Genomic DNA, 9,773 nt, shown 5'->3' on the forward strand with positions numbered 1-9,773 from the left:
ATGAGGGCTACGGGCAGGTAACCTTGGACCAAGAAAAGACATCACCTAAATACCAAATCACCCTTTGATTAGACTTGGGGCGCAAATATCCGATTGGTAGGATGAGGCCGCTTCGTGTGCCACTTTCTCCCGTGGGTACGATGAATATGAACTGGACTCTAGATCCACCCATGTGTATCGGCACCTTTAATTAATTAATTATTTAAAATAAAAACAGAGAGAGAAAAGGAAAAGAAAATAAAAAGATATAAAAACAAAATTAAATTTTCAGTTTTTAAGATCAGAAAAACACAGAGCGGAGCGATAAAGAGAGGAGAAAGGGAGAGAGACGCGAAAACTTGATGCGTCTGTAAATGGCTGCTCTCTCAATAGTTTTCGTTAATCATTAATAAAAACACTCGATAAAATTATTTTCTGAGAAACTCTGTTGTATAATACCTAAAAGCTGAACGATTTAGGGTTTTGAAATAATATTTATTAATTTAGGGTTAAAAAAAAGAAGAAGAAAGAACGAAAAATTAATCATCAGTAGACATTTTAGGGTTTAGAAATTTCAATAGGTTTAGGGGTTTTTATGGATCGTAAATCCTTTCAATTGATTGTTTAACTATCTGATTATTACTCATTCAAGCAAAGAAGGAAAAAGAGAAGGGGATTTTATCAATCAAGTGTAGTGTGTTAATATGCGAGGATCACATAAATCAAAAAGGGTTTCTTGGGCAACAGATGAAAATCTCCGGCAGGTAAAATAACTAATTTAATTGGCTTTTTTCTTTATCTTGTATAAATTTTCCCCCAAATCAATTAATTCAGTTTATAATTTTAGTTTTTGTTTTGGTTTATCATTCATCCAGTAATCAATCTATTTGACCTGAACCATTCTTCCTTTTTTTGTTTTTTTGAAGTTTTTATAACTAGTTTTGCTTAATTTCCCCATTGAGTGAATCAAAAAAAGAAGATCCTTTTAACGAAAGAGCAGATAGAATGAGGTTCAAAGTTAAGAATCAAAGAGATGGTCTGCAACAACTAAGATGCCGATGATAAAAATAAAATGTTGCAATTTAAAGCATCTCATATGTCAACCAGATTAAAATTGGTTCACATATTTCATTGAATTACACAATGATTAAAAGAAACAACTTTTCTTACTCTCTTCGGTGGGTTAACTGACCTTGGACAACATAAAGATGGTGAAATTAATCAAAGTAAATAATTTTTGTTACGCATATGAACTTAAAAAGCAGAAATTGAGAATGTAGCATTGTACTCCATCCAGATCTTATATCTAGCGATCTGGAAGTTACAATATGAAAGTTATTGCGGTGAACTGGGATGATCAACTTGCATACCCCTTATTCACAAATTACAAACATATGAAATTGTTTTTGTGAATGATTAGTTTCCTTGTACAGTTTGACGTCAATGCTGAGGATGAATGTTTAGCCTGTAGAATTTGATTGATTTACACTTGGGATGCAATCACTTTGAATTAGCTATGAGTTATTAGAATGTTGAGGTTTTGGCCAAAAGAGCATCGTTTGATGCTTGACTGCTTCATCTGCCTTGTTAGTATGATAGTATCACTGAAAACTTTGCTCACAGACTGCCGGAAAAGTGCTGAAATACGTAAGGATACCAATATAAATGAATCAGTAGTTTCTCAAAAGGAAAAGGAAAGCTGAAGTAGGCATAAATCTGGATGCTAGAATGCAACTTGTTCAAACTCATGCAACACTTAAACACTGAATAAATGCAGAAATTCAGTAGGTTATAAACGAACTAAATCATTGTTCATCCAACATTTACAGAGGATTTATTCTATGTAATTTCTGTACTTGTGACAGTTCTATGTCAGACCCTAAAATATCAAATGGAAGTGTGAACAATAAATTTGAATTCAAAGGTGAAAGAAATCAGAGGAAAAGTTTATTAAATTTCAACATTCAAAAGCATGGCCACTGAATTATATTTCAGAATACGCACTCACATTTTGCTGTGAATTTGTAAGATATATGATTTTGCTAAAAATAGCTTCTTGGATCCACCGTTGTATGGTCATGTAGAATTTGCGAATGTTTGGAGAGAACAGTTGTAGATCTTGTCTAGGAAGAAACCTTTTCATCAGCTCAGTATATTATGTTCTGTAGGTAGTTATTAGGTCATAGTGTTCTATATTGTTTTGGTTAACTTTCTGATGGAGTGCGAAAATTCACTAGTGTAATCATCTCATTGTGTTGTTTGCATAGGTGTCTGTAACTTTTGAAATGTCTATCTCATATTGTTTATGTCCTCTACCAGACATTTGGAGTGGGAACTTCATGAAAGAGCATGCAGAGGATCTTTTTCTCTGCTCTATGAGGGAATTTTTTGAATTGAAAAATTAGAAGGCGCTTAGTAAGAACACTGGTTCGGGCCTGAGGTTATTTGACTGTGGGACACATAATTGTAGATTAGTTGGGGTGACATTGGAATGGAATAAAAGAAGCAAAGCTTTGCTGATTAACTTGAAAGTTTTTGCAAAGCTTTGCTAGTTATTGAGTTTCTGCTGGTTTCTAATAGCTTACTTTCCTAGTTTTAATTGGTTTAGTAGAACTTACATTCCATATTCTGACTTCTACTATCCTATTAAAAGGAGCAAAATCCTACAGAAATACATTCAATTCTCCATGTCAAGTTAATATATCCAGTTAATCTCTGGGTTTACTGAACTTTTTCTGGGGGTTTCATTCTATTGTCTACACAAATCTCTGCTTGGTCTGGGACAATTAGTTTTTTTTTTTTTTTTTGCTACTTTAAACTCTTCCAAGCTTTTCTATATATTATGCTGGTATGTTTGACAGTATCAAAACACACACAGACACTCACTTTCTCTCTCGGTTTCTCTAATATATCAAACCCCTTTTATGAATCACTACTTAAATCTGTCAATTCTGGCTTTCATCACCTGTTATATATAGTAATCGACTTCTAAATCTCTGATGCCATTTTATTGAACAGGTGAGGCTATTTCTGTCAGAGGATTCTCCTTCGCAAGTGGGATTAGGAGTTCAGGATCATCTCCAAGCAAAGAAATCATGGTTATTGCATTCCGCTGGTGGAGGAACAGATGATCAGCTGCCACCCGGGTTTGAAGATTCTGCACATTCTGAGAGTCAGTTAAAGAAAGAATTATCTCAGATATCTTTGGTCAAATGGCAATGCCCTCCACGAGTAAGATCGTTTTCTGATGTTTGTTTTCTTGACTGACCCGTGACCAAAATTTTCTAAATCCTTAATGAAATCTTGTGAATGTCAATTTGTCGTACTTATGCTTGTTCCTGTGTTCCTATTTTCTCTGATGTAGTTTTTCTTGGATCCGCATTGGCAAGTAGTGGCTGGTCAAGAAAGTAAAGAGGGTGGGATTCAAAACCAGCGAGAGATGAGGGTGTTGGAAGCATATTATCCACGCCGAGATGATATACCTGATAGGTCTCTCTCTCTTCCATGAATTTATTTTTTCTCTTTATGTAGTCCTCTTATTGTTGCTTGTTTTCCAAAACTGACATCACCATCTTCTACATAGCCCATCTGTTCCCTTGGAATGTGACAATATTCCTTACGATGATCGTCAAACTCCTCTTATTCCCGTCACTCCCATTGAAGATGAAGATACTTCCGATCCATCATTCAGTTCAACAGCAGCAACGGTTAATAATCCCCAGATGTCACAGCTACCAGTACTGTCTCAGACACCTCCCCAACACATGTCCACTTCTGTTAATACAGCCACCGTTGGAAAACCACATCGCGTCGGGTTTGTCCCTGGTGTTCAGCCAGATGCAGTTGGTGCTGCTGCCTCTGCTGCCTTCTCCGCTATCATGAAGACAAACGAGCAGGCAAGCATGATCGACCCCGAGTTGCTCATACAAATACTTAACAACCCACAACTGATTGAAAAGCTGGTTAGTGATTATGGACCATCACCTGCCAATGGCAACTTACAGAACAACACAACAACCAGGGCAAGGTCACCCCCATTGAACTTGTCGGCCCCACAGTCTAGTTCACTTCCTTTTCATATTAATAGGTTAGCCCCTGAAGCGAGTTCGATGTCAACCATGCATACCAGTGGACACTATTATCCTGTGAATAATGCTATGTCGAGCATGCTTCATGCACGTCCTCTTCCACCTCCACATGGCAGTGGTAATGTTCAGTTCTCCACCACTCCACCAATAGTAAACGTCCCACCTCCTCCGCCGCCTCTGAGAGACATGTACTACTATAAGAGCCTGATTCAACAACACGGTGGGGAAAGATCAGAAAGCGAGAATCACTCGCCACCTCAGGCACATCAATTTATCGGTAATAACCAGCAGCAACAGCACTTTGGGGCAGCAGTAGCGAACCAAGAACATCATCTATCATCATTACATAATTCAAAACAAAGGGAGACCGGAAAACCCAAGATTAACAAGCCTTGCATGTATTTCAATAGTTCTAGGGGATGCAAAAATGGAGCAAACTGTGGGTTTCAGCACGACCCATCTTTTAAACCGCGGATGCCAGAGTCTCAACATGGTGCAAAGAGAATGAAACTAGATAGAGAGATAACAGGAAGGACATAACCTTCTTTCCCATATTATAGCTAAATATTTATATGATCTCTTGCCCAATCTTGTAATGGTATGCCGTTTTTCCAGGCTCCTTTTTCCCCTTTCTCTTTTCCCTCCACTTTATTATAGTAAAATAGAGATTCCTCATTTTGCTTTTCTATTTTGCAAGTTCTGTTGTTTTTCTTGATCTTCTTCCTGTAGAGGCCATGACTTCGGAATCTCATAATTTACTCTGAAAAGGGTTGTTAACAATGCCAAGAGAATTGCTTGGGTTGGAGCTTATGGTGAAAAGTAGTTGTATTCTTTTGTCAGACTTTTGTTCCCTTAGCTATCTTGTTGCTGCATTGCTTAGTTCCAATGATTATTGCCAGTTTCCTCCCTCATCTCTCACCAGACTCTTCATTGTGGAGTTGCAAGTTTGAAATCATCCTATCAAACCTCTGTAGGGAAAGCTAAATATGCAGTTAAAATGCTCAGCAAAAGAAAGTAACAGATTGTTTACAAGCATCTGGATTGCCGCGTGCAGCTCAATTGAAAACGACCTTAGAATCCATAGTGCCACTGGTGTGTATATGGGGAATTTTGACGCATTGTAGTTCTAGACTCGGAAAGTGTTGCACATCTGGTACCATAGAATGAACGCCGCTCTTTTATCTGTTTTTCTTTGATGAGGTTTAGCTGATTAGTTTTGTCTGATCTTGATAGAATTCTACCTCGAAAACTGTTAACTTATAACTACCAAACGACTCTGGAGATTGCTCTGTAGCTTTTGGTCTCGCAAATATAAGTACGGAGTTCTCAAAATTGAAAAAACGTGATAATACAAGTAAAGATCAATTAACTTGTGCACCAATTAGTTAGAAAAGTCTGTTGTGCACACTGATAACTACTTAAAAATCTGAACTTAACAGAAATCAAGGTAGCTCAAGTACTCTTCATTGATAACATAGTTTTCAGTCACGATTAGCACGAAAGATATGAACTTTAGCATCAAGATAACTGGACTTCATATCCTTCATTAGCTCTACCAGTATAACATCTCCTGCATTCAGATAATTATCTTTTAGAAGTGGTGCAACTCCAACTGTTAACCTTCGCTCATCCGGCTTTCGCTCCCTGGGGAACCCGAGAATCCAAAAATCTTCACTTCCATCTTTAACCTGAGCTCTAATTTTTTTTCCGGGGGTAAACATGTGCATATCATTGAATGAAGTTGGTATTTGCTGCACACATATCATAAGAAAAGCACTTCATTAATTGATGCACAAATGATCGTGCAGCATTAAACTAAAGCTGATTTAGTTCATTTTGTTCATGTGAGTTTATAGAGCAGCCCTTAAGGTTGGTCGGTCTGGACTCCGGAGATTTACTAATTCTTCACTCAGGCATTATTAACCATTTTGCACAAAATTATATGTTGAAGCAAGATCAAACTTACCAAGTATTTGCGTTTGATGTAAGCTGGTTGGAGAGCAAGTGTGAAAAAAGGATTTTCAGACTGGAACTCATCACCGATAAGAGTTGCTCTTTGTCGCATACCTCGCATTGAGCTATCCTCGGCTTTACTCTTCAAATGAGTATGTTTCTTCTTCTTCTTCTCAACAACTGCGACTTCTTTTTCCTCTGATGATGATGACAACAACGATGCAGATGATTCATCTTCATCTACATCCATATGCATTTTACCAACTCAAATAACAATCTAAGCTAAAACAATTTTTTGAGTAAGTAAAGACATGCACAAAACAAAATAGCAATAACCATATATACCAGTAGAAGCATGAACGTAGTAATCTTCTTCTTCACTGCTCTTGATTTCGGAGGATCCTCGGTGGTCATCATCATCATCAGCAGCAGGATACTTTATTTCACAAGCACTTATGTCCAATATTATACCAAGGAACTGAGAATTTCCATGGTACTTGAACAGCAAAAGATGTCCAGCGCGTATAGAGTAGTACTCAAAAAATTGGTCTAGCTGACCAATCCGAAAGCTAACAGCACCATTGCCACCATTTGAATCTCTCTTCAACTGAACATCCCAGGTTAGACCATCTGGAACTCTGAGGGTTACATGGTGAGATAAATCAGCCCCATGTTTCGCGACGAACCTTGGCGGGATAATCTGCATATCAAGTTGATGAAGCTAATTAGCAGACAAATCACTTCGTTAAGCATTCATTAAGTAATCCTCCTACTTACCAAATTTCCATCTTGAATTATGGCATTATGTATTATCTGGAAGAATTGAGGATGTCTACGACCGATCTCATTAGTTCCATCATCATCTGAAAATTTTGTATTTTTGAGGAGAAATGTTATACTGAAATAGACTTTTGATTGTAAAGACTATTTCAGGAGGCGCAAATGAAAGCAATTATGTCTCAAACAAATCTACACATCACAAAGTAAGAGAACCAAAACGAGAAGAAAAACAACACACTATTACTAAGAGAGATTGATAAAGTTACCAGCAGAAGCGACAAAGTTTCCCTGAGAGTTGGACAGATCTGTTCCTGGTGTTCTAGTTGCTCTTTGATTTCGAGTGATCGCCATTTTGATATGTGATATGAGAAGAACTTTCAGATGTTTTGTTGTATGAGGTTTGGTTTGATGAAGTGAGGTTTTACTAGCGATGTGTTTTGTTAGAACAGAATTATAAGCTGTTCTTTTGAGGAACTCAAGTTCACATCCAGTATCGATGGTCCTAGATTATAAAAATGAATGCATTCAAGTTCCTAGATTTATGTGTTTGCTGATTAAGGAAGGGTTTTAATTTTCATCAGAAACTGAACGTGGGAGGACCTCAGCTCCATGCAGAGCAAGCTTATGGGTTTCTTGATTGAAGTAGATAGATAAAACGTCATGCTCAAATTAGTCGTCATCAAAACCTAAATAAAAAAAGGACCACCAGCATCCCTCCCTCCCCCATTCTTCCAACCTTGGTTGATATTAATTTTTTGAAAAAGAACAAAACTAGCTAGTTTCCCATGCACAGAGTTGGGGATATCAAGCATTTCACGTGATAGATTGCGATGTGTATCTACCACACAAATCACTATAATCTGTATCAAATTTTGCACGAACCGTTTTCTGGGCATAACCCCATCTTGTTTATAAGGCTATGTCAAGCATGCTTCATGGCAGTGGTATTGTTCAGTAAATATCATTTAAGTTTCAACAAATAACTTGGCCTCCTGTCAACTGTACGTAAAGATTCTACGATAGACAGCTCAACTGAATAACATTTTAAGTATGCGTAGTGCCAGTATATGGTGAATTTTGCTGCGTTGTAGTTCTAGGCTCAGTAACAATACAAGCAAAGATCGATCAATTAACTTGCGCAACAAATAGTTAGAAAAGTATCTGAAAAATCTATACTTAAATGGAAATCGAGGTAGTTTAGCTTCAAGTCTTGTTGATCGCACAGTTCTCAGGTACGGAAGATGTGAACTTTAGCATCAAGATAATCGGACGTCTTCTCCTTCATTAGCTCTACGACTAATACATCTCCTACACCCAAAGCATTATCTTTTAGAAGTGATGAAACTCCATCAGTCAACCTTCGCTTGTTAGGGAGTCCGAGAAACCAAAATCTTCCATTTTCACCCTCAGCTTTGATTTTCTTTCCACGGGTAAACATGTGCATCTCGTCAAATGAGACTGGTATTTGCTGCACATTATATCATAAGAAATGCCCTTAATTTACTTAACAAACAAATGATTGTGCTGCTTGCAAAAAATTAAATGTTGGCACATGATCGACTCACCAAGTATTTGCGCTTGATATAAGCTGGTTGTAGAGCAATTGTGAAAAAAGGATTCACGGACTGGGATTCATCGCCGATCAATTCTGCTCTTAGTCGTGTACTTCTCAATGCTCTATCCTCATCTTTATTCCTCGAATGACTGCGCTTCTTCTTGTTCTTCTCAGCAACTCTGACTTCTTCTTCTTCCTCTGATGATGATGACAATGGTGATTCATCTCCATCTTCATCTGCACGCATATGCAGTTTACCAACTCAAATAACAATAGAAACTACAACGGTTATCTGAATAAATAATAACATGCACTAAACATATATACCAGTGGAAGCATGAACGTAATAATCTTCTTCATCTTCGTCACTGCTCTTGATTTCAGTGGATCCTCCTTCAAGGCTGTGGTCATCACTGGTATCCTCATTATCAACAGTAGGATACGTTGGAAAACGATTAATAAAAAAATAATTTTTTAAAGTTTTAATAAAAAATTATAATTTATTGTTTTGTTTTATGAATGAAACTTTTTAATCCCATATTGTGGAGTTTCCAATTTTTAGTAGTTTTAAGAAACTATATAAACTTATTAGTCCCACATTGTGGTGTTTCCACTTCTTAAATTGTTTTATTCCATTATATAAAGAAATCCACTACTTTTGTAAAATCGATGGGAAAGGGGTTGCTCTATATTTTAGAGGGACCCCTAAGGGAAAATATTTTATAGTTTCTTAAGTTCAGATTTTCCTTAACGGTTTTTTCGGAGTTGCCAAGCTCAAGTTGAGCATCTACTACATATGCTAGTAGTAGGTGTAGTAGGGTGTTTTATCCTGGAGATATCCGTCCTGTGAGGGCTATAGCATCACTCTTGAGTGTATCCGGGCGCTAATGTCTTAAGGGCAACGTGTTGAACACGTGACTCACTCTGTTTTTCCAAAGTTTTGCCTTGTTGCTGTTGTGGAGTATGAGAGCTCGTTCGTTTCATCAATCGATCACTTCCATTATAAAGGAGCTAAGTATCAATAACTTTTGCTTATTTGATTTTTCTTTTTTTATTATTGCACCCAACAATCTTAAGACATTATATTTGTAATAATCGAAAATGGTTGGTTGGTTTGTGAATCATGGATGTTAATTGTGGAGTGAAAAACAAAAACGAATTTTTTGGTCAGCTGTAGAGTTTCGAGATTATCTCTTAACCTAGAAGAATTTCGATGAACCCTTTTGACACAATAGTAGACATCCTGATAGTTACCCACGTAAAATTTCAGAATTTTTGGAGTTGTAAAAGTATTTTTTTGATATTTTACAAAACAGACAAATGTTCCTGAAAAATTCTGACGGGCAAATTTTGTTGTTAACTAAAGTATTTTTTATGGGGTAATCATGAGTTTTTTGATATGGTGGTTCAAACGAAGT

At 37.0% G+C, this 9,773-nt stretch overlaps 2 protein-coding genes across 2 annotated transcripts; one reads left to right on the plus strand and one right to left on the minus strand.

Annotated features, from left to right (window-relative positions):
* The first annotated feature begins 284 nt into the window (after positions 1 to 284).
* Positions 285 to 4,906, plus strand: LOC113288816 (zinc finger CCCH domain-containing protein 6-like). Its single transcript, XM_026537938.1, has 4 exons — positions 285 to 743; positions 2,998 to 3,210; positions 3,344 to 3,468; positions 3,563 to 4,906. Exons 1-4 carry the CDS (start codon positions 684 to 686, stop codon positions 4,605 to 4,607), a joined length of 1,443 nt encoding a protein of 480 aa, XP_026393723.1. The 5' UTR covers positions 285 to 683; the 3' UTR covers positions 4,608 to 4,906.
* Positions 4,907 to 5,377: 471 nt separating this feature from the next.
* Positions 5,378 to 7,310, minus strand: LOC113288817 (B3 domain-containing transcription factor VRN1-like). Its single transcript, XM_026537939.1, has 5 exons — positions 7,067 to 7,310; positions 6,798 to 6,883; positions 6,366 to 6,720; positions 6,034 to 6,260; positions 5,378 to 5,818 (listed from the first exon to the last, which is right to left on the minus strand). Exons 1-5 carry the CDS (start codon positions 7,149 to 7,151, stop codon positions 5,549 to 5,551), a joined length of 1,023 nt encoding a protein of 340 aa, XP_026393724.1. The 5' UTR covers positions 7,152 to 7,310; the 3' UTR covers positions 5,378 to 5,548.
* Between the last annotated feature and the right edge of the window lie 2,463 nt (positions 7,311 to 9,773).

Source organism: Papaver somniferum, chromosome 6 (assembly GCF_003573695.1).
Source record: "Papaver somniferum cultivar HN1 chromosome 6, ASM357369v1, whole genome shotgun sequence".
NCBI lineage: Eukaryota > Viridiplantae > Streptophyta > Magnoliopsida > Ranunculales > Papaveraceae > Papaver > Papaver somniferum.